Below are 23,864 nucleotides of genomic sequence, written 5' to 3'. Positions count from 1 at the left end.
CCTGACCTACAAAGCTAATTTCAGTTAGGTCTATTTTTATAGTTTTGATTATAAAATCAAAATTATCAATATGATTCCAATTTAACCATGCATCACTATTTCGAATCAAACACGAACCCCACTATCAATTTTAGTTTTAATAATCATTACAGCATTAAAACTTATTGCTATGGAATAAATCCTCATTAATATTTATTAGTACTAAATTTAAAGTTTAAATTATATAATACTCCTATACATTAATTATAAAAGGGATATTGACACATAATATCACGGAACTTTCAAAAAGTTGGGTTTTCCCATGAACGTTGAAATTGGTAAATAATATCACGAACTTTACCCTGAGTTTGTTATTTCCCACCAATGAAAAAATTCTGGCTATATTAATAGATTGAAGAGCAATTTTGGAGGGCGTGCTTCAAGAAAAATTATCTTCAAAGATTGAAAAACTTGAAACTCTCGAAGTTGTTGTCGAGAAATTACGAAAAAAAATCGTAAAATAAAATTATTTGCCTTAATTTTTGCATTGGTGGGAAATAACAAATTCATGGTAAAGTTCGTGATATTATTTGTTAATTTCAAAGTTCGTGGGAAAAGCCCAACTTTTTGAAAGTTCCATGATATTAGGTATCAATATCCATTATAAAATAATCAATCCTATTAGTCAATTACTCACTAAAATTGGAAATTATTATAAAAATCCGAAAAAATTGGTAGTGTGAAACCAAATGTGGGATAGAAGATCCCAAATTAATATTTTCAGCTTCTCGACAGTATGCCATGGACGTAGGGATGGTCATGGTATATTTATTTATCGAACAATTCAAGACTATATATAATCATTAATTTATAGAAACTTTAAATTTTTTGGAGCAACCCACACTGACACATAGTGACATACATATTGAAGAAGATGAAACAGAATCCTTAAATATATGTGAAGCGGGTAGTTAAATATGGTGGTGAGTGAAGACATATACATGTAGTATTTATTTGTATGGCTCTTTCTTTAATTTTCATCGATCCATAAATACTCAATTTACGTTTGAGGTACTTATTTTCAACCAACCTTAGTAATGTTCGACCATATTGATAATGGATTGTTCCACCTCCTTACGTCATATCACATCAAACCTGCACTCATGTTGGATTCTACTAATTCTCTATTATCAAACCCTCCCTTTTCCCGCTCTTGCAATTTTGACGTAACACGAATTTGACACAAACATGCACAAAATTATTGAGTTTAATTAAGTCAAATCTTATTAGATATGTGTCCTTATCGAGTTAATCCGTTAGAAACTTGATAATTTCGAGCTGGGTTCATAAAAGAACGAGTTGGGTCTGGGTATATCCATTAAAAATAATAGGAGTAATACTATTATTTTATTTATTTTTAAAAATATAATCTTATATGTTAGGTTAACATAAATTATATTTTAATCATGTAAATTCGTATCATTATTTTGTTGTTATTGTATCATGTCAACACAAATATACAAGTGACAAAATATAGAGACTAAATTTGCTATAACTAATAAATTTAACTATTATCACTTTCTAAAACCAGTCACACATTTTTCAGTTTTATGACAATATTTAAAATATAGTGCGTATAAATTTGATATCAACTTTCGCAGTTTCTATCATCAAAACAATATAAAAACTTTTGAACTTAAAGGCATTAATAGAATTAAAAAAATACTAACCCATTTAGTTAATATGGGCGTAACTTAAGTAATTAGAAAAGGACAGTTGACCTACATAATACATCCTCATTAATTAATTATTAATACATCGCCTCATCTCTAGACTTGTACGATAATGAAATCCATGTCTTTCTTATTTCCGCAACTTCAACGTTCTATAATTGGCAATAAAGACAGACGGTGGCAGCCGCAGCAACATCTATTTATCACCCAATCTATCCTACAATTAATTGTTAACACATAATACCACAAGAGGTGCATTTTAATTTGATTACAACAAAGTAGTTTGGACCAAAAACAAAACAAAAAACAATTCAGACATTACACAAGCATTCTGTAAATTGAAGACATTGGGTTCAGTCCTCTAAACTATGTTGGCGCTCAAGCTCAGTCATGCTTTCGGATAAGGAGCTGAAAGTGGCATTCCACGTCGTTTCATTACTGCTCCGGCATTGCTGTAGTTGTTCCCTGAGACTCTTGACAACCTCGTTCAGTTTCTGGATGCTCTTTTCCTGTGACAAGATTATCTGCACCAACAGGAATAAACAAAGCTCAGTAATCATCCTTGCCTTGTTTAGCACACGATAGTGCAGAAAGATCAAGCTCCTAATTTGTAGTTAAATTCATTATATTATACGAGCTACTCATTACCTTCACAGTAAGAACTGCAACTATATGAAGAGTTTTAGAACCTTACTTCATTTGTTCATAAACTTAAGAGGGAGGTAGAGAGTGACTAGAGTCAGTGAGGAGTAACTGAACCATGCCAACCTCTGAGCTATTAAGGTTTGGGACAGTGCTTTGGTAACAATTAATCAAGTTGTAACTCCCGAGAAGAACGAGATACACGATCCTTGGATAAATACAATCTCAATCTTTATACAACCTAGTATATTTTCCAATTCACCGTTTAAGTGTTTAGTTATTTAAGGACAGTTTACCATGAATGGGCATGAAGTTAGTTACATTTCAGCCTTTCTAATCGAGATTGTGATAGGTCTTCAAAAATTTCTGTAAGCAATTCAGTTAAGCAAGTTGAATCGAGTTTGTCGAGTTTACAGTTGTGAACTCAACGGAAGACCAAGGGATTCTGTGTATACTGATAGGAAAATTTGTTAGAAATAATTAAACTGTTTAAGATACTTAATCAAGTAAAGAGAATCTCTACAGTCATGTATCCTATAAGATCATATAATCAAGCCCCTACAATCAGTCTATCTGATAATGGCAACAATGAAGTTGATCTCGAGCCCAAATATCTATACTTGATTAAGCTGAGGAGGGATGTTTTTTAGGTAAACCGTAAACCTATGATTGACTAAGTCGGGCTTGAGTAACACATATTGACTGGATTTGGTTTGATTTCACCTCTAAGTCAGAGTGGCATTAGCTCCAGCGCTTAAAGCTGGGGGTGAAGAGTCAACTATGCCACGGAATAGAAGGAAATTTAATCACTACACACACAACACACAGAACTTAGACCCAAGGGAAAGGAAATTCCTTATTCGAAATATAACCCAATATGTGTCATTTACTTAATACCAACCACCCTATAGTGGAAAAGATGCCTTTTCCTACTGGCTAGCACACTAGTTAAATGGAAGTTTGGACACCCTTTTCATTCTCAAGGTCTATCGTCTCACTTGTTAGTAATAGTGAGACATGAAATACCACTTCTCAGTGAAGAAGCACTTGTTCGCTATCCAACAACAGGAGGCTGGCTTCATTTTTTATAGTTCCTCTGGTGTTTCTAACCTGGTCTTTTTGGCTCAGAGGAATTACATGCTCTTTCGTTATTTGTTAATCCCCCAAGGTCGCAACAACAAACTAAAGTTTTTGGCACAGCTGCAATTATGCACTTTTCTTAGGTCACTTCTCTAAGTAATGGAGAAGAGGATGAGTTAACTTTCTTGATAACAGATGGCCAAGGAAAACATTGAGGAGGTGGTGTAGCAGTTGCTAAAACTAACAATTATGATATGTGAATGTTAGTTGAAATAAGAGGCTCTTCAATGTCCGGCGTCAATCATATGAAATCCCTGGAGGGATAGATGGTAGTTGCCTAGTTGGCGCAGGCAGCTATCATGAGATCATCACCGGGAAGAGGATCAAATAAGCCCTTGCAGTTACACAATGCACCATTCCCCTTAATCGTTAAGCATACAGCGCAGAAATACGTAACTAAGTACCCAGCCATTACAAGAGAGTAACAATAAACCCTATCAAAAGGAAAAGAATCTCTAGGAAATTCATTTCTCATTTATTCAGTTAAGATGTTTTCTGGTATTGTACTTCCAATTTCTGTTTGAGAAACAGGTGGTTGGTGAATTAGTGATATACATTATACATATACACTGAATACACCAAATGTGCTTGAGGAAAGAGTACACGCTGATTAAATCTTAATACTGATACAAAGTGAAACAAGCGAAGATAGCAAAAAGGAAATTGCTCAATTGCTTTAATAGTGTATAATATCCACTTTCAACAAGTAACACATGACAGGAACTAGAGTTCACCATCAGAAACAGAGACATATGACAAACATATATAACCTCAAAAACCAAAAAAAAATGCACACAGAACAAACATAACCAATCAATACAGATTAGAGGAAGCAACAAATACCTTCTCCTTGACACCTTCCTCCCTTTTTGAGATCTGGTGTTGCTTCTGAGACTCTGCCGGATTCGTATCCATGTCACTTACTAATTGCTGCCTCCATTCAAATTGGGATGTAATGATCAGTATCAGCAACAGACAGACAAGTAGCATTGGTCTCGACATGATTCCTGTAGACCTATCTATCGTCTTCCCCAAAACCTACACAAATAGTAAATACACACACACCAGAAACCACAAAATTAATTGATAACCAATAATAATCATGATAACAAATGATGTGTGCACAGAGAGTTCATAAATACCTAAATCAAAAAGAGGAAATTATTTGAAGATAATCCATACCCATTACCCAACATCAATATTTTTCAATTCCAATGTAATGAACTTATACCTTCCACATTCAACTTAAAATCCGACCTTGGGACAATATTAGCCAAATCAAAACTCATATTCAAAGCTCTAATTTTTCATTTGCGTTTCAGTTGGCTATAACTTTGACAAAGTCTAAATGGTGAGAAGAAAAACGAATTGAAGTCGAGCAGAAAACAAACTTACAGATCAAAACTGAAAATTGTAGCGAACAGCATCGGAATTAATCAAAATAGGTAGTGAAATCATCGAAAACGCTTTGTTTGGTTGCACGGAGCTATTGAGAAAAGTCTAAGTGGTTGCTTCAGCGTAAGGTGAAAACTGGGAGGGAAAGCAAAGTGATTAAAGCTAAGAAATGAAGATGAAAGCACAAATTGCGCAAGTTTCCACAATTTGTTGAAGTCAGTAATGGCAGCAGATTATGAGAACAAAATTGGCTTTGGGTTACTCTCTCTGTTTCTGCATTATATGGAGATTGGGAGCACGATTAACGCCTAATTAAATTTTGTGTTCAGTTTATTTTTTAAATTAGTTAAATACATATTCAGAAAAAGTATTACCCTTTGTTCCATAAAAATATAGTACTATGTATTTAAAATGACATAGGAATTAATTCACAATTACTAAGTGGAAAAAAAGAAGGAAAATGATAGTTAAAGTAATTTAGTGGATAATAAGACCATCCACTACGCTGTCTCTATACCGTCCCTTAACTACTATTTGACTACTATTTGAGTGCCCCACTGTCCTTTTTCCTCCATCCCTTAACTAAGGGACGGAACCTGCAACGCTCCGTCCCTTAATTACTATTCATTCAATTTCATTTTTTATTTTTTTTACAACCCAATTAAATTTAAACAAACACAATTCATTAAAATTAAAACAACATTACAACTTAAACTTAAAAAAAGAAAAAAAGACATAATTAAAATTCTAAAAAAATAAAAAATGACATAATTTAATCTTCTCCTCCAAAGTTTTCCCAAATGTGCTCAATTAGATCCTCTTGGAGTTGGGTGTGGCCGCTAGAGTCGAGTGTCCTTGCCCGAATAGCCAATCGTTCTTGTATAGACGGATGCGCTCCACTTCGCGGCAGACTACTTGCGGTTGAGCTTCCGGGAGATTCGGGGTCGAACCAATTTCCTGCATTGGGTCCTTCGTCTCGGACAATCATGTTGTGCAAGATTATGCACGTATACATGATGTCGACCATGCTCTCCATGAACCAGGAACGAGCCGGGGCTTTGATGATGTTGAAGCGCGCTTGGAGAACCCCAAACGCCCTCTCCACATCCTTGCTCGCAGCCTCCTGCTTCTGCGCAAAAAGAGCCTGCTTTGGGTTCGCAGGCCTGCCGCACGTGTTCACGAAGGTCGGCCACTTCGGGTAGATGCCGTCGGCGAGATAGTACCCCATTTTATACAGTCGGTTGTTGGCGACGAAGTTGATGGCCGGCGCTTTACTATCCAAAACTTCGGTAAAGAGATCGGACTGGTGGAGCACGTTTACGTCGTTGTTCGAGCCAGGGACCCCGAAGTACGCGTGCCAGATTCAAAGCCGGTAGTCGGCAACGGCCTCGAGTACCGGTTGGGTGGGTGCCTTTGTGGCCGCTCGTGTAGGACCCCCTCCAAGCCACCGGGCAATTCTTCCATTGCCAGTGCATGCAATCGACACTGCCAAGCATCCCGGGGAATCCGTGCACTTGTTCGTGCAGGTTGAGGAGGAACTGACAATCGTCCGTGCTTGGCCTCCGGAGAAATTCGTCACTGAAGGCTGCTCGGACGCCTCTGCAGAAGTTGAGCAAGCACATGCGCCCAGTGGTGTCTCCGATGTGGAGGTATTCGTCGAATATGTCGGCCGTTTGTCCAGTCGCAAGCTGACGGATGGCTGCAGTACATTTCTGCAGCGTCGTATGGCTGGGACGGCCGACCGCGTCGAACCCTTCTCGGAAGAACTCTTCCCGGGCCGCCAAAGTATTCGCTATGTGGAAAAATAGCGGTTTACTCATGCGGAAACGGCGACGGAAGTAGGTATCTCCCCAAATCGGGTTATCGCAGAAGTAGTCGCGTACTAACCGTGCGACGGCTTCCTCCCGGTTCCGATTGATGTACTTCCGGGAGCGTCGTGGGGGTGGCGCGGCTTCCTCCGCCTCTCGTCATCGATCTTCTTCAAGTGATTGTTCCATTAATTGACGCATTTGCTCAAAAGGATTCATTTGTTTGAGTTGATTTAAGATGGAAATTGGAGTGATAGAGAGGATTTGAGAGGAATAGATGTGTGTTTGTGTGTGAAATGAGTATGAAATAGGATTATTTATAGAGTAAATAAATAAATAAAATTAAAAAAATTAACGGTAACATTACCGTTTGAAATTTTTTTTTTATTAAAATTCGTTTTTTTTTTTTAAAAATCGATTTTTTTAAAAAAAATGAATTATTGCGTCATCCGTGACGACGCCCACTCGCGGGCCAGCGAGTGGGCGTCACGCATGCATCGGGGGCGCGCCACGTCGCCCGGGCGCGTGACGGGCCGGCGCGTCCCTTGTCTCGCGGATGAGGGCTACGGGACGGGCTGGGGACGGGCTACGGGACGAGACGAGGGTTGCAACGCGTCCCGCGGCAGAACCGTCCCTCCGGGACGGAACGCGAGCCGCGCGGGACGCGTAGTGGATGCTCTAAGACATGCATTATTATTAGTATTTAATAAGTTGTAATGTCAATCATAATGATATAAGTTGTAAATAAATTGATGTATATAAGTAATAAGTTAGAGATAAATTTTCATAAATATAAAGGCCTATATTTTTATAGGATGAACAAAAATAAAAAATATCTATATTTTTATGTATCTGATGGACTACTTAGTAGATAATTCCTTTTCTTAGTTTCTTTAAGAAAAATAAATCGAAAGCTTTAACAATAACATGATAAGGTTGTCATTTTGATGTCAAATTGTAACACACTTTTTTTTTTTAAATTATAGTACTCCGTACTAGCTCTATGTGCAATATATACCTCTCTAGAAATCGAACTTCGTTATTGTTTAAATGGAGAATTGCAAAATAAATCATAAAAAAGGGTAAACTTTTAATTCGTTCAACTTTAATGTTTTTCAAAATATGAAAAATAAATTGAGAAAATTAAATTTTCACAATGATCTCATCCTACTCTAGTCCGGCTGACGTGACAATCAATTTAAAATACATGAATAAAATGGCAATGTTTAATTAAGTTTGAACCAACGTTTTATCCACGTATTTTAAATTGGTTGTCACATCAGCATATAATTTGACAGGGAGAGAGAAGAATGAGATGTCCAGAGCCTTTGTCCTAGCGGTGCTTAGGGTGTCCACTATAAGGCGAACACGCCCAATAGCCCCGCCCCAGTTTTTGTCCATAGCCCCAATTTTGTTGTCCACAACCCCAAAATTCTATTTCCGCCACTATAGTAGACACCTCCAATAGCCCCCACATTTTATAATCAATCTTCATTTTAAAATATTTTTAGTTTCAATCAACTGTAATTTATATAATCGCAGTGTAAATAACTAGAAAATGAGGTAATTAGGGCCGAATATTCGTTGTATTGCAAACCGGTAAAAATATACAACGAATAATTAAAATAAAATACAACTACAAAACTCCGTCACCGTCTACTCGGTGTCGGAGTCGGAGTCGGCTTCCTCGTCTTCTTCTTCTTCTTCTTCTTCTTCTTCTCTCTCGCTGCTGCCGGCAGCGGTATCCCCAGGCGCATTATAAACCAACCTCAGTCGACTCTCAATCCGAGTGATGAGCCTCTTGTGGACTCGATGCCCACGGTGAGGGAGATTGATTCCAACTCTAATGCTGGGACGAAGGCGTATATCCGCCAAAGCCCGACGGCTGAGAAGCATACCAGCCAAAACCCGATGGCTGCGAAGGATAGGCCGAGGGGTTTGATGGATTGCTGCCATATCCCGATTCCTGAGAGTCGGGTGATTCGTCGTCTCCTCGGTGCATTTTTTAGAGAGTGGTTGTGTAGATAGTGAGTGGATGGATTTTGTGAAAATGGTGAAAAATAAGTGGTGGGGAGTGGTATTGTGAGTGGATGGATTCGTCGTCTCCGCACTATAGTCGTCGCGCCTATAGGAGCGGCTATGTCCCCCTCGCCGCGTCCTCGCCCCTCACCCGGCGATCGCACGTCCGCCGCTTCCGCCCCCAGGGCGGACAACCTTGCCACTATAGTCCGCCCGCCGACCGCCCACCCTCGCGGCTATAGCCGCGTCCACTCCATAGTGGACACTCTTAGACATTATTGTATTGTATGAGGTGTCGAGTTCGAGTCCTTTTTGACATCATTTGTAATTTCCTCATTTATATAGGAGTTTTTTTTAAAAAAGAGAGAAGAATGAGATAATTGGAAAAAATTAATTTTTTGTGATTTTTTTTTCATATCTTAAAAAGTATTAACCAGAAATTGGCAATCTTTTATGATTTATTTGACAATTTATTGATATTTAAAATATGAAAATTTGAATGTGTAATCAACCAATTATTATAATCATTTAGGTTGAATTGGGATTATGAAAACTTTATAAGAATCATAGAGCGATCATTTTGGTATCATGGAATATGAGACTTCAAATTCAAATTCAATGTTTGGTACTGCAAAAATTTTGAATTTGGAATTGAATTGTAACAATTCCAATTTCATATCAAAAGTATAAATAGAATACAATTGGGTACACTGCACGCATTACACACACACGCGCGTGCACACACACACTTGCACACACGCTACACATGCACACAACACACACTATATAATTTCTTCAAATTTAATTTCATATACCAAGCTAAAGATTTGGATTTATATTTTAATTCAATTCCATCAAATTCAATTCTATAGAATTTTAATTCCAATTCCTCGACTACCTAGGAATTGGAATTAAAATTCTTTACTATATTTTATGAACTAACTCTCCTAGAATACCTAACAATACATGTTTGTGAGTTGTGACAATCCAACGATTTGAATACTATAATTCATCTTAAGTTTTTAGTTTCTTTATTTATATCTTCTGCACACTGCAAGCAGGTGTTGCCTTTTTTCTTTATGATGAATGAGACCTGCAACCCCTACCAAATGTGCCAAAGCTGACTTCAAAGGCGAAGGCCAGAATTCGGACTCGAGACCTTTGACCTCAAGTTAACCCAACCTTATTTAACACATGGACAATTCCATGTCCAAATCTGGAGCAACCTCATGCACTTAACCAGCTGGAACAGAGTTTCTACAACGGTTTACTTCTACAGGGAAACTTCTATGACAAACTATCTTTGAAGAGGGCTTCCAAAAATAATTTCAATTGGAAAATACAGAAGAGTTCTCTTCACATTCCACAGACCTAAAAATGAAAAGTCTAATCTAGTTCAAATTGAACCACAAACAATGGCAAAATAATGTTTTAAGCCTACATAAGCAAATGTCTACCAACAGAATCTATGCTGAAGTATGGTAATAAAAACAAGCGCTGAGTTTCAGTTAGAGATCCTGTCATGCTCGCGCTTGGCTTTACCATCTGCGCACTTCATGCCTGTTGGGCGGCATCTTCCTGGGCGCCATTAACAGCAGGCGCTGGTTGTTCACTGCTAGCAACAACCGCCTCTGTTTTCTTCCGCTTTGTGGCGGACTTCTTTTTCGGTTGGCTAGCCAGACTCTTCGAAGGCTGCAGAAGCAATAAGCACCAAAGAATTCAGGAAGCAAAAAATTCCAGAAAAAAGAATTCAACAGCAGTGTTGGTGACACCAAAGCTTCGTTCGGTATCATGGAATTGGGGCTGCAGAATTGGAATTGGAATTGGAGTCTTCAATTCCAAATCCAATGTTTGGTTCCTCGAAATATTTGGAATTGAATTACAATTCCAATTTTTCCCAATTCCATAATTTGAATTTCATATCAAAAGAAGATAATTTGAATTACACATTACACACACTGCACAGATTTGCAAGCACACTGCACACACACATACACTGCACAGACACTGCGGACACACTACACACGCATATCAATTATATCATTTTTACCGAACAAAGGATTTGGAATTAAACCGTGGAATTCTAATTCCAATTAAATTCTAATTCCGTGTAGCAAAAGAATGAATGATTTTTACTCACCTTAGTACTCTCACTTTCAGAGGCCGCTTTCCTCTTTGTTGGCTTACTTCCTGTTTCCAGGAAGTGAAGCACCTCTACCTTCGAACGGAAACGGTGTTGCCCCGTTGGTTCACAGTAATACTGCAGAATCAGGATCGATGCAAATGTTATTTCCATGTAAAAGTAAAGTGACCAACATGCCACCAACGAACTGAAGTATAAAATACAACTTTAAACTGATCACTCCATGCTGATCTCAGATGCCAAATTCTCACCAGACAATTATACTTCCAAAGGAGGATGCTAGGAAGCATACAACACAGCAGTAGCCTATGTCTAGTATGGTTTCCTTAAACAAACCTTGTTATAACCAAGCTATTAACTTTTGTACATTTTATCTAGCAGCATACATATCAAATACATACCCACTACCTTCACAAGCTCAGGAATCACACAAAGACACTTCATATGAAGTAAATGAGTGCATCAAAGTGCTCAAACTACGAAATTGACACTTTAGAGAAAGAAACAACACATATTTAATTAATGTAATTGTAATGGATCAGATCCACCAAATGAGCAGACAATGTAGGCTATGTAGCTTCACTCTTGGAAGGTCATAGGTGCAAAATGGAAAAATCACTTACTAAAGGGGGGAGGAATGCTAGTAACCCCAAATCGCGGCTAACCAAAATATTCAATGTTTTAGAAAAATAAGAAAACATGTCTTAGTATGCATCATTATTTTTGAAAAGGGGGGAAAAAGTTATTTCCTAGAGAAGGATAATTTATAATTGGAAGCTCATGTCACCAATTAAGTACGTTTAAGGAGCATTCTTACTAAACAAGTAGCAATAAGTTGGAAATGGAAGAAAAAGACACCTACGAAGTAAATGACACAGCTAGCAGATACTAAAAAAGTGCCTTAAAAGTAAAGTTCTCGAATAAGACACGAGCAATGACTGACACGTGTGGCCTATGCCCTACTGGCATATTAAAGAGGGTGAAGGGTTAAAAAGGTATCCTGTACAATTATTAATACCACAAAGAATTAGAAATGCATGTGGATGGTATTAAAACACGTAAACGATCCAATTAATGAGCTTAATCTTCAAGCAGCCCCACAATAAATAAAGGCAAATACTTGATATTTCCCCAGCCCCTACATGCTCAGCTAATTTCCCTTGAGCTTCCTTCTTATATTAGCTTTTCCAACTTCCATTAATACACATTACATGACAAAAAGCGAATTCCAGTTTACGAACCACAATACACGACAAACTTTGAGTTCCAGCTCAACAAAACATTAAACATAAGCAACCAAAGTGAGGATATACACGTGGACAGGAAGAAACATTTTTCGAAGCTAGAAATCCTACAACGGCAAGTATGTTCTCAGGAAAGGAAAGATAATAAAAACTACCAGACGCGCGTTTACCACGTGTCTACTATATATAAACCAACCACATAAATAATCAAGAAAATTAATACTAACAGACAAACACGGTCAAGAAAAAGCGAGCAAACTTGAATACAGGTTTACGCTGATTATTCTTCTTTAGGTTGAACTCATTTAGCCACTTTAGGTTTAGCTCATTTAGCCACCTTAGGTTTAACTCATTTAGCCACCTCAGATTAAACCAACCATAAACTCCAACAAGCTTAGTCTTAAGTTATTGCTATTTATCTATTTTGTACTCTCAATTTCAACATAATCCCACTCAACTTAACAAGCCTTCAAGTCGAGACTCCTAAAAACCCTAAAATCTGCTCACTGCTTAACAAAGACTGCTACTTAAACACTGAAAAATAAACAATAAACCAAATACATTCAATTGCACACATCATAAAAACCAAACAATCCAAAGCTAGGTTAAAACAAAAGCAAGCTTCACCAAACGAGATAACAAAATTTAGGTCAAAACTGCACAAAATAGCATCTCTCAATCAATCACAGCAAATTCACTCCAACACATATCAATTGAGCTAAAAAAAAGAGAATTAAAAAACAAAACCTACTGGATCATAGAGTCCAGCTGTGGCTCCAGATACGCGCTGTTTCAACTCAATCTTCCAGTCCTCCGGCAGCCAGCTCGGCCGCTTGGCCATCTCCTCGGGATCCCTCCGCCTAGCCGTCCGCGGCGTGGGCTGCTCAGGCGCGGCCTCCTCCGGGACATACATCGAGATAGGCTCAGCCGCAATCACGACGCCCGGCGCGAACTCCGGCTTGGGCAACTCGGCTTCGGCGGCATCCGTGCTATTCCGGCACGGGTCGTCGATGTAGGCATCGGTATCCAGAAGCGGGTCGGCCGGGCTGGATTCCGGGTAGGTGGGGCTGGGCTCCGGGTCGGAGGGCTGAGGAAGCGGGTTGGGCGGGAGCGGTGATTCAGACATCTCGGGATCGGAAAATGGAGTTGGAAGTGATTGTAACAACGTATGAATGAGGACTGCAGAAGTGAGAATCCCCAACAGATAGAACCAATTTAAATAGTACTCCTCCAAATCCCTAATTTTGACAGAAAGGATTGAGGAAGGCAAAGCTGTAGATAATTCAGAATATTTTGACTGTCAATATTTTATAGAGTAAAGTAACATTGACCACTTGAGATGATAATATTATTTTTCTATTTTCTCCTAATGTTTTTTTTAGGGTACTAGTATAACGTTAGTATTCGAATATGACTAGTTTAAGTTAATTGTTCTTGATTTTTTAAGTGTTGAACTTGATATTTTATTCCTATTATGGTCCGCAGTTTGGATCTGTGCCCGAAAATAGTAAAATTGGAGATGTGTGCTAACATTTGAAAAGAGCAAAGTTCAATTACAGTATATTTTAAAAAATGAACGTTATGGATCTAATTAAAAACGTTTTCAAAGCTGTGCTTATACTTTTATAAACTACCACTAACTAACTTAATATCATTCACAATTTTCATTGTATATACTAATATAAGAATGCATTTATTAAATTGAAACCTGGTTTTCTACTTTAGGGTGATTCCTATTTTTGTAGTAGTTTCGAATATTGGTAAAAATGCGTACCCGGCCGGGAATGCGTGTTTAAAACCCCTCATCTCCGCTCTCACCTTCATTTTTTCACCCAAGTCCGCATTCATGTGGCTAACGGGTATGATAAGTGGCATTCGCACCACAATCACAATCGTGTCACCTTCACCTACAAGGTATGTCTCACAATAAGTGGCACACTTCATTTTTATCATAAATGGTAAGTATGTCCGGTCCACATTCCGCTAACTCGCTTCACTTACATTTTATTATAAAATCAATACTGTATAAAAAAAAAGTGGGTCTCATATTCCACTAACTTTTTCAACCCACTATTCTTTATATTTCTTAAATCTTGTGCCTATAATAAGAGTCCCTCCTACTATGGGACGGAGAGAGTACATAAAAAAGGTTCTATTGGGTCTATAATTTTGTGAAAAAAAATCGAGTCTACAAAGTGACTTTTTTTAAGTGAATTATAATTTCTTGTGCATTGTTATCTACCATGAAAAATATTGAAAATCACACTCTTTCTTTTCAAGCGTGTTAAAAGAAAAGGTGATTTTTGAAAATAATATTTGCATTTTAAGTGTGAAATTGAAATAATACCATCACAAGTTTCTAAAAAATTATTTATCACATTTTAGGCAGGTCATTTACAGCTTTTTCTTTGTCACTATATCTATTAATCATTTAAGGTCATAAATGACATTCTAAATTCAAATCTAATACTCCCTATATCCCATAAAATATAAAAATATGTGCACTTTCCATTTTCGCTCATCTCAATTTATTACCTTTATACATAAGTTATTTACACCACCATTCAAACATTAATAATAATAAGGTCTCACTATCCACCAACACTATTTAACTACTCTTATTCTCACATATCTTACTTTATCAATTTTATCTTAATTCCCATGCCATATCATATGCTCATATTTTTATGGGACGAATGGAATATTCTGTTTATATGTACTATTTGTACAAAAGTTATTATGTACTATATTTTTAGACGTATATACATTATATTTAATAAATATTATTGTAATAATTATTATAATTATAGTGTGTTTATTAATATAAAACTTAAGCAAATGATATTTTCTAAATATATTGATATTGCAGACCTGGACCGAGCTTAAGTAAAACATGGTCCGCGTTTTAATCTCGGCCCGAACTATTAATTTATCTACGTCTCTACCCAAACATATGTAACGTTAAATAGTGTGAATTGTTATAGAAACAGCCAAATAGTGAAGAGGGTGGATACATGCACACTGATATGCATAACGACATTGGCCTCTCTTTGAATTCAAAAGTTTCTAGGTCTTTAAAATACTGCTTAGCCCTTGGATTCTACTACAAACTTGTCAATAATTTCCCTACTTTTAATTGAAAATAATCTTTGATATTATCCCAATCAAACGCATCTTCCATTACTTTCTTCGCGGCCCACGTAGTCGCGTTACTTTTAATAGCAAGTTGTTGAAGTCGCACTTTAATAAACCAAGTTGCTGATCAAAGCAGCCGCGCTTTTCCTATATAAATAAAATGTCTCTACGTATGAATAATCAGTTAGCAACAAAACCCATCACCACTTGAAAAAATATGGCATCAATTCCAACTCCGACCGTGAAGGATGATGCCGCCGCCCCAACAACCATCCGTGCCACAGTTGTCCAAGCTGCCACTGTGTTCTACGATACCCCTGCCACTCTCGGTTTGTACTAATTTGAAACATTTAGTTTATATGGTGTAACTCAACATAAAAAGTTACTAATATATTACACATTTTATTTTCATGTCCGAGGCAGATAAAGCAGAGAGGCTGGTAGCCAAAGCAGCCTCGAACGGTGCACAACTGGTGGTGTTTCCCGAAGCATTCATCGGCGGGTATCCCCGCGGATCCAACTTTGGAGCCACTGTCGGCCACTTCAACCCCACCGCCGCTGAACAGTTCCGCAAATACTACGACTCTGCCATCAACGTTCCCGGTATATATTTACTCACTCAGCAATACTAGTATTGTTTTGGTGCAAACCACACTATAAAAACTTATCAGCAAAAATTAGTAGCAGATATAGTTTGTCGCTATTAGTAGCGGATTGGCCTCAGAATGTCCCCTAGTAATTTTACCAGCCGAAATTAGTAGCGAACTTATTTTGATGCCTCGATCATATATCGAAAAATAAGTAAAATTGCAAGCAATGTATAAAGGCTACCTTAATTCTATTAGAATGAAGAATTTTGAAAATTGTTCCAAAAACAAAACCATGAGAACTTACAATAGTCCAAAGCAGACGAGCATCATACTAATGTGGAGTTTTGGTGTGCAGGTCCAGAGATGGATCGGCTGGCGAGAATAGCAGAGAGTTACAAGGTGTTTCTGGTGATGGGAGTGATCGAGAGAGAGGGATACACTTTATACTGCAGTGTTGTCTTCTTTGACCCTCAAGGATGCTACCTCGGCAAGCGGAGGAAGTTCATGCCCTCCACAGCCGAGCGCATCGTCTGGGGCTTCGGAGACGGATCCACCACTCCCGTGTTCGACACCCCCATCGGGAAGCTGGGGGCCGTGATCTGCTGGGAGAACAAGATGCCGCTGCTGAGGACAGCGATGTACGCGAAAGGGATCGAGATATACTGCGCGCCAAACGCGGACGACAGAGAGGTGTGGCAGCCAACGGTGAGGCACATCGCCATAGAAGGGGGCGTGTTCGTTCTCTCCGCATGCCAGTTCTGCCTCAGGAAGGACTTTCCAGCCCCTCCTGAGTACTCGCTGGCAGAGTGGGAGAACGAGCTCCAGCCGGACTCTGTGGTCAGCGCGGGGGGCAGCGTCATCGTTGCCCCCTCAGGGGAGGTCTTGGCGGGGCCCAATTTCGAGGGGGAGGGGCTTATCACTGCTGATTTAGGTACATTATATTGTCTTGGTTTGGTTTACTTAATTTTGATAATCTTGTAATGAGGTGGAGTATTTGTTTGTGTGTAGATTTGAAGGATGTGGCGAGAGCAAAATTCTCTTTTGATGCGGTTGGTCACTATTCTAGACCAGATATTCTCAACCTTATTGTCAACGAGCGGGCTATGAAGCCGGTTTCCTTCACTTCCCACAAATGACACTAGTCTACCACTGCATTAATATTTTCTTTTCTTCTTGTCTTGAATAAATCTCCTTGTATCAACTTGTGTGTAAGTAGTACTCCTATGTAAAAGTTTTTTTGAAATCTCAACTCAAAACTTGTTAATGGCGGAAACTTAGAATGTATGGTCTCTCCCCATAAAGGTCCATCAAAAAAACTTTCAACGATATCAACATAAATTTGGTTGCTTTCACTCTGAGAATTCAGTTTAACAAGAAAGTACTAGCAATAGTCTCCATACAACATATACTAAAAGTCTCAAACTATGGAGTTCGTATACACGTGGCCTAGGAAAAATAATGTTTTATGTTCCGTTAAGTAGGAGTACCTCATAAGAAATTTAAATATAGGGTTGTAATCTATGCAAAGCCCATTCTTAATACAAAAATGCAAAACCAAGCATACAAAGGTCATTTTTAAGTCATCATAAGCTTATTTTTACGTCATTATAGTAATGATGACATAAAATGATCTTAAAATGACCTCAAACCCGAATTTTATAATATGACCTAAAACTACTTTATAATGACCATCCGTGTTTTTATTTAATTATTGACTATTAGATTGGCAAATCTCAAGGTTTGGATTTTGTATTGATCATTTTCCTATTATCTCATGGTTAAATAAAGTAAAAAATTATTCATAAGCTAAGTTGTTATTAAAGGACTGAATATTTACATTAAATTATGATTAAAAAGCAATATAATGATGAAAAAGGACATTTATTAACTCCAGTAAAAGAGAATTGTGCCAAAAAATGATAATGAGGTTAGCAAATAGTTTAATGTCATCCATGGCCTCCCTCATAAACAAAGTAGTCAGTGGAGGCATTTTAAAAGCGACTTTTTTTCCTATATTGCTCCACTAACTTAGTCCAAAACTCTCCTTGTATCGTTCCGGTTGATCGCCAACTTTGTAAGCTCACCATTCCGACTCCAAGCCGAGTAAAAGAGTTCAACATAATTTTAGACAAAAAAGTTCAACAAATCAAGCATATAAGTCTAAATACCTCATTTGACGTTACTTATCTTGAGCTCGAGTTTACAACCGAAGCCCATCAACTTATTCTTCTATAAGAACAAGAAAAGCACATTATCAAAGGCTTCATGGAATATACGTTGAAGAACGCATCAATTATTATATTATTAACCTGCCTCTGTTTGAATTCCAAAGTTTCTAGATCAAAATATACTGTATACAGACTTGGATTTTAGTAGAAACTATACTAGTCGATAATTTCCCTAGTTTTGAAATTTGAACAACTAGTTTAAAATAATCATTGATATCACACAATCAAACCGATCTTTCATTAGTTTGTAATAAACAAATTAAGCAGCCAAGAGTTTGTCGTATTTAAATTAAGCAGCCAACGATTTGATTTCGTAATCACTTACGTATCAAGTTATTGAAATCGGTTTACAGTTTACAATAGCATATACCAAGTTGTTAAAATCACATCGCCGCCATGTTCCTATAAATTAGATTCTTCCTTAAACCAAACATGATCACTTAGCAACAAAAAACCAACACCACTTCAAAACATGGCTTCAGTTCCGACTCCGACGACGGTGAAGGATGAGGCCACCGCCCCGACCACCATCCGCGCCACGGTTGTCCAAGCCGCCAGTGTCTTCTACGACACCCCTGCCACTCTCGGTTACATTTATCATTAATCAGCCGGCTCCAATCATTTTTTATCATATAACTCTAAGATAGATGAGTTATCTACCCTAGCAAACGAACGCTAATTTTTTTTTATGACAAAGCAGATAAAGCAGAGAGGCTGGTGGCGGAAGCAGCCTCAAATGGAGCACAATTGGTGGTGTTTCCCGAAGCATTCATCGGTGGCTATCCACGTGGATCCATCTTCGGGGCCACCATCGGCCACTTCACCCCCACTGCCGGCGAACAGTTCCGCAAATACTATGACTCCGCCATTGACGTTCCCGGTGCGTATTTACTCACTCAGCAGCAATGCTAGTATAAAATTGTGTGGGGGTGCAAACCATATTCCACATTCGGGAACTAGTAAAGTTGAAAAACAATATATATGGACGGCTCTAACTCCATTAGTATGAGGCTATTTGGGAAGTGTCCAAAAAATAAAGCCGTGAGGACTTTAGTCCAAAGCGGATAATATCGTGCTGTGATGTGCAGGTCCGGAGATGGATCGGCTGGCGAGCATAGCGGAGAACTACAAGGTGTATCTGGTGACGGGAGTGATCGAGAGAGAGGGATATACCTTATACTGCAGTGTTGTCTTCTTTGACCCTCAAGGCTGCTACCTCGGCAAGAGGAGGAAGTTGATGCCCACCACGGCCGAGCGCCTCGTCTGGGGCTTTGGTGATGGATCCACCACTCCTGTCTTTGACACCCCCATCGGGAAGCTGGGTGCCATTATCTGCTGGGAGAACAAGATGCCTCTGCTGAGGACAGCAATGTACGCTAAAGGGATCGAGATATACTGTGCACCCAACTCAGATGACAGAGAAGTTTGGCAGCCAACGGTGAGGCACATCGCCATAGAAGGGGGCGTCTTCGTGCTCTCTGCTGGTCAGTTCTGCCTCAGGAAGGACTATCCGCCCCCTCCTGAGTACTTACTCACAGAGTGGGAAGACGAGCTCCAACCAGATTCTGTGGTGGCCGCTGGGGGCAGTGTCATCGTTGCCCCCTCCGGGGAGGTCTTAGCCGGGCCCAATTTCGAAGGGGAGGGACTTCTCACTGCTGATTTGGATCTGAAGGATGTGGCGCGTGCCAAATTCTCGTTTGATGCTGTTGGCCACTATTCTAGACCGGACATTCTCAGCCTCATTGTCAACGAGCGAGCTATGAAACCGGTTACCTTCACTTCCCACAAATGACACTACCATTGCATCAGCTTTCCCTGTCTTGTTGTCTTGAATAAATCACCTTGTAACAATAAGCTCAATACAGTATAATAACCAACACTTTATCGGCATCCATCTCTTTGTGATGGCTTTGCCACTGTGTTCTTCCCTTCACAATATCCCATAAAATGTTAAAAATCATACTATCAATGATATGATGTGATGCATACAAATGTGTATGTGAGTTATGGCCGATTTTGTCGTGCTATCGTTTTCTTTGAACATGGTGGATCAAACAAGAAGTAATGCCAAAATTCAGGCCTTTCAGTCAAATTCTATTATGGTAGAGTTATAAAATGATCACACAAGATCAATGATCAATGGAGTTCAAAAAAAATATCACAAGATATGACATTTGATTGCCTGCAGACAGTAGCTTGATTTATACAATTGATTTCTGCAAAGAAAGAAAATAAGAACTCATTTTCCGGTTCCTGAATAGTTGCAGAAAAATCCCAAACTCTTTCTTGCTCATTTTGTGTTGTATTCAGATAACAATGACACCTGCAGTTTCTGGTTTTGAATGAATGGTTGCTTCTTGGATATTCTCCCTTTACTTGATGTATCAACAAAGTTCCTTTTTGATCCATTTTTGACAGCATCACCCCATATCAAGTTCTTGCTGATCTCCTCCATGCTTAATTCAATGGAGTGGAGATCACTATCATCTGAGTCCTCTTCTTCTTGATTCACAGCTGCACCTTTTTCTTTACCTTGGTTTTGTTGTAAGCCTTGAAACGTTTCCTTCAACATTTTCTCAAGTTCGTTTGTTTTGTCCTGCCTAGGAGAGCCATCCCCTTCTTTCCCACACTTTGTGCCTTCTAAATAGGCCTCAACCTCATTCCTCAACTTGTCAACAAGTGCGTTCTTCTCTTCATACAGACACTTAGCATCGGAGAGCTTCATCTGCACCCTCTCTTCGCGAAGCAGATCGGCCAAATGGAACATCTCCCTCTCTTTCTCCACTTCTTCCCGGACTTTGGAAAATTGCCTCTTGAGGTCCCATACCCCTCGTGCCAGCTCCTCACACACTTGCTCCACCTTTCTTCGTGCCTTCTTCTCGCTCTCTAGCTCCTTGGCCGTCCTTGCAAGAGATGCCCTTGTCTCTGCTAATTCTGCCTCAGTTTTCCGGTTCAGTTTCTCAATTCTACGCCTTAGTTTCTTCTCTGTCTCGAGCTCTCCAACTGGGTATGGAACAGCATGGTGAATGCCATTTTTGGGCTGCTTCAACACGTCATCAATCACACTACTCTCCGTCTTCGTCTGTCCATGGATTAGCTTACTCACTCTTTTACACGAGCGGTCAAGTTCAGATCCCAGAGCTGAGACGAGCGTGGAGCTAATACTCTCAGGCTGCTCAAGACCCCCAACGCGACACAATACATCAAGCAGCTGCTTAGAAGCAGCCAGACCCTTGTATACATCCTTGAGATCATTCTTCAGCACATGGACATGATTTTGCTTTCCATCAACCTAGGTTTTACATGTTAGTCAGCAACAACACCTTCCAAGCACACACATTCGAACGAGAAAGACAACGATGAAGGGCACAATAGTAGCATATATGACTCATCTTAAGGTGATCTCATTGTTACAAAACTTAAAAATACGTCCAAGAATAAGCTATCATCTTCTTTTTGGCCAAAACAACATACTAATATCTCATCAAGAGCTACCCCAAAAAAAACTGACATCAACATATTAAGAACCACCAAAATGTGCACAGACAATTCACTATAACTTATACGAAAGTGTAGCTCGAAAAAATTGCCAATGCAGTTAAAACATTATCCAGTCGATTTGATTAAGCAACGAAACCAATCATATTTCATATACAGATATACGAGCCCTAAAACAAAGCATATGAAGTCGAGCAAATGACACCAGGAACGCCTAGACTACTGAAAATTAACAACAATTTATTAAAGCTAAATAAATCGGAGAATTATACATGTTCCATGGAAGTGGAATTTCTCAGATTGCTACTAGCTCGCTGTGGCTTTTGGGAATCAGATGGCTGTCTTCTTCTACAGCTGCACAGTTTAGCCGGATCCAACATCACCTGGAGCATTCAAATTAAAAGGAAACCCATTAAACTAATCTGCATATACATTCAACTCCAGTGATGAATCCCAGAAAAGAAAAAATTGAAATGCAGCTACAGTGGCTCACCTCAGAAACAGTGCTCAATTTAGATGACTCAAAAATCCTCTTGTTTGCAGTCTTTTCACCCTCCGAATTTTCCATTTTCAGTGTAGGCGAATGTATCCCATCAACCTCCCACAGAAGGGCAGCGAGTTTTCGAGCCGACACCGACAAATCCTTGGCATTTCCCCCAAAGAGAGAGGGTTGCAGAGATTGAGATTGAGAGGCGATCATTTTCCATGTGGGAACGGGAGTGGTGGATCCCCTCCTTTTCCCCATTAAAAAGGTGCGCTTCAACCTGTAATTCTGCGCCGACGGAGACGACGATGAGAGTCCTCTCTTCCTCACCTTCCCATTCTGTCCTTCCATTTTCGCTTCCAAATTGAACCCTACTAATTGATAATTTGGGGGAATGTATATTCGAATTAAAAGAAATTGAAAATTAAAAGCGAAAGTAGTCCTGCACCCACCGCAGCTCTGCTTTTGATTTCTTTTGTGATCGAAAGTGAAAGAATGATCGAATTCCCAATCAGTCAAAAATTACTATAATCAGCCGCGCCTTTTGCGGTACCCATTCATGGCGACCAATTATTGAGTTTCAGTGGTAACTGTCAATTATTGAGTTTCATATGTACAGCTGGAGAAGAAGGCCAGATTTGCTGTTCAGCGACACGCGAAACCAACCTGCTGTCTTTTCCTTATTTGTGGCCAACTTTTTTTGATATATTGTCGTTTTTACCCAAAATAAAATAAATTAGAACTATTGTCATTTTCTACTATTGGATAGAATAATAGAACACAAACACATGTCTCTCACCGATTTCATTGCCATCCCTTCTTTACGTAATCTCATATATGTCTCATACATTATTTACGTAATCATTTTTAATTTCGTATACTCCTAATTGAAATAGTACGTGAATAAAATAAATTTTTTTTAAATTATAATTACAATAATAAAATGGTCGCTTGTGTAATATTGGTCGTTGAAGGTATGTTTTGTATGTTTCGGTTATGCCACTTTTTAACGAATGAAAGAGTATTTATCATAGTATTTTTTTTTAAAAAAATAATCAATGAAATGTATAAAATGATTATTCAATCTCCAGTTCCACTCGAGTGAAATAAATACTTAATCAATTTTGATTAGCTGAATAGTTTCTCCATTTATTTTTTATTACTAAACTAAAAGTCAAATGTCGATAAATAAATAAAGAATACAGTACATTAGAATTGAGGCGTCCAATAATGATAAGTTAACTACTGTTTAATTTGTTTACTTTATGAATTCTGACGGAATTATTCGCGTATACCAATATTAGCGCATGTTTAGTAGTGTGGATAACTAATTTGGCATGGAACTTTATAAACAAAAATGAAGTATAGAATTTCATCACTAGATGAATTATCTACTGTGTATAAAGCTTCGAACACATTCACTTATTTACATCTCAAATTTCACTAAAATTATAAGGAAATCAGGCGGTGATTCAACTTTCTTTAATAAAAATGATTTGTAACGTTTTTTTCTTATATGTGAATAAACAATAGATTGATGTAATACGAGCGCAATTAATTATACAAGAAAAGTGCAGTTAGAATATATCCTAAATCCTGAATATATATCGTATGTCTCTATTTTTTATGGGTAAATGAACATAAATTTAAAGGTCGCGCCACCTCAGACATTAACATCTCTACTGCTTTGCCAATTCACACTCATATATACTGTATTTCTAATACTTCTACATGAAATATTTACAATTTCCTTATGTGTTTGGTTTCTAATTTAGGGTATCTTGATATAAGCTTAGATACAGTTTAGGCAGAAGGCTATCTACACT

At 38.5% G+C, this 23,864-nt stretch overlaps 5 protein-coding genes across 5 annotated transcripts; 2 read left to right on the top strand and 3 right to left on the bottom strand.

Moving 5' to 3' along the window:
• Positions 1-1,911: 1,911 nt before the first annotated feature.
• LOC121811332 lies at positions 1,912-5,176 on the bottom strand. The gene is made up of 3 exons (XM_042212169.1): positions 4,890-5,176; positions 4,338-4,532; positions 1,912-2,236 (listed from the first exon to the last, which is right to left on the bottom strand). The coding sequence occupies exons 2-3, from the start codon at positions 4,494-4,496 to the stop codon at positions 2,066-2,068; spliced, it is 330 nt and encodes a 109-aa protein (XP_042068103.1). The 5' UTR covers positions 4,497-4,532; positions 4,890-5,176; the 3' UTR covers positions 1,912-2,065.
• Positions 5,177-10,030: 4,854 nt separating this feature from the next.
• On the bottom strand, positions 10,031-13,392 carry LOC121742747 (methyl-CpG-binding domain-containing protein 6-like). Its single transcript, XM_042135988.1, has 3 exons — positions 12,855-13,392; positions 10,857-10,976; positions 10,031-10,408 (listed from the first exon to the last, which is right to left on the bottom strand). The coding sequence occupies exons 1-3, from the start codon at positions 13,227-13,229 to the stop codon at positions 10,271-10,273; spliced, it is 633 nt and encodes a 210-aa protein (XP_041991922.1). The 5' UTR covers positions 13,230-13,392; the 3' UTR covers positions 10,031-10,270.
• Positions 13,393-15,409: 2,017 nt separating this feature from the next.
• Positions 15,410-17,101, top strand: LOC121811478 (bifunctional nitrilase/nitrile hydratase NIT4B-like). Its single transcript, XM_042212347.1, has 4 exons — positions 15,410-15,567; positions 15,662-15,841; positions 16,184-16,759; positions 16,837-17,101. Exons 1-4 carry the CDS (start codon positions 15,456-15,458, stop codon positions 16,962-16,964), a joined length of 996 nt encoding a protein of 331 aa, XP_042068281.1. The 5' UTR covers positions 15,410-15,455; the 3' UTR covers positions 16,965-17,101.
• A 1,382-nt stretch (positions 17,102-18,483) lies between these two features.
• LOC121811014 (bifunctional nitrilase/nitrile hydratase NIT4B-like) lies at positions 18,484-20,070 on the top strand. Its single transcript, XM_042211764.1, has 3 exons — positions 18,484-18,643; positions 18,757-18,936; positions 19,145-20,070. Exons 1-3 carry the CDS (start codon positions 18,529-18,531, stop codon positions 19,846-19,848), a joined length of 999 nt encoding a protein of 332 aa, XP_042067698.1. The 5' UTR covers positions 18,484-18,528; the 3' UTR covers positions 19,849-20,070.
• Positions 20,071-20,118: 48 nt separating this feature from the next.
• LOC121811013 lies at positions 20,119-22,710 on the bottom strand. The gene is made up of 3 exons (XM_042211763.1): positions 22,048-22,710; positions 21,827-21,937; positions 20,119-21,348 (listed from the first exon to the last, which is right to left on the bottom strand). Exons 1-3 carry the CDS (start codon positions 22,387-22,389, stop codon positions 20,347-20,349), a joined length of 1,455 nt encoding a protein of 484 aa, XP_042067697.1. The 5' UTR covers positions 22,390-22,710; the 3' UTR covers positions 20,119-20,346.
• Positions 22,711-23,864: the final 1,154 nt, after the last annotated feature.

This window comes from Salvia splendens, chromosome 7, assembly GCF_004379255.2.
Source record: "Salvia splendens isolate huo1 chromosome 7, SspV2, whole genome shotgun sequence".
In the NCBI taxonomy this organism is placed as follows: Eukaryota; Viridiplantae; Streptophyta; class Magnoliopsida; order Lamiales; family Lamiaceae; genus Salvia; species Salvia splendens.
Note: the sequence above shows the minus strand (reverse complement) of the source record. Positions and strands in the feature narration are given on the sequence as shown.

Coding starts and splice junctions, on each gene's coding strand:
- LOC121811332 (XM_042212169.1), bottom strand. CDS start 4,496: ATGTCGAGACCAATGCTACTTGTCTGTCTGTTGCTGATACTGATCATT. Junction 2,237..4,337: donor AGGAAGGTGTCAAGGAGAAG/GTATTTGTTGCT, acceptor CTGTTGGTGCAG/ATAATCTTGTCACAGGAAAA.
- LOC121742747 (XM_042135988.1), bottom strand. CDS start 13,229: ATGTCTGAATCACCGCTCCCGCCCAACCCGCTTCCTCAGCCCTCCGAC. Junction 10,977..12,854: donor CAGCTGGACTCTATGATCCA/GTAGGTTTTGTT, acceptor CTGATTCTGCAG/TATTACTGTGAACCAACGGG. Junction 10,409..10,856: donor CTGAAAGTGAGAGTACTAAG/GTGAGTAAAAAT, acceptor TTGCTTCTGCAG/CCTTCGAAGAGTCTGGCTAG.
- LOC121811478 (XM_042212347.1), top strand. CDS start 15,456: ATGGCATCAATTCCAACTCCGACCGTGAAGGATGATGCCGCCGCCCCA. Junction 15,842..16,183: donor CTCTGCCATCAACGTTCCCG/GTATATATTTAC, acceptor TTTGGTGTGCAG/GTCCAGAGATGGATCGGCTG. Junction 16,760..16,836: donor GCTTATCACTGCTGATTTAG/GTACATTATATT, acceptor GTTTGTGTGTAG/ATTTGAAGGATGTGGCGAGA.
- LOC121811014 (XM_042211764.1), top strand. CDS start 18,529: ATGGCTTCAGTTCCGACTCCGACGACGGTGAAGGATGAGGCCACCGCC. Junction 18,644..18,756: donor CGACACCCCTGCCACTCTCG/GTTACATTTATC, acceptor ATGACAAAGCAG/ATAAAGCAGAGAGGCTGGTG. Junction 18,937..19,144: donor CTCCGCCATTGACGTTCCCG/GTGCGTATTTAC, acceptor TGTGATGTGCAG/GTCCGGAGATGGATCGGCTG.
- LOC121811013 (XM_042211763.1), bottom strand. CDS start 22,389: ATGGAAGGACAGAATGGGAAGGTGAGGAAGAGAGGACTCTCATCGTCG. Junction 21,938..22,047: donor AATTGAGCACTGTTTCTGAG/GTGAGCCACTGT, acceptor TGAATGCTCCAG/GTGATGTTGGATCCGGCTAA. Junction 21,349..21,826: donor ATTCCACTTCCATGGAACAT/GTATAATTCTCC, acceptor TGTAAAACCTAG/GTTGATGGAAAGCAAAATCA.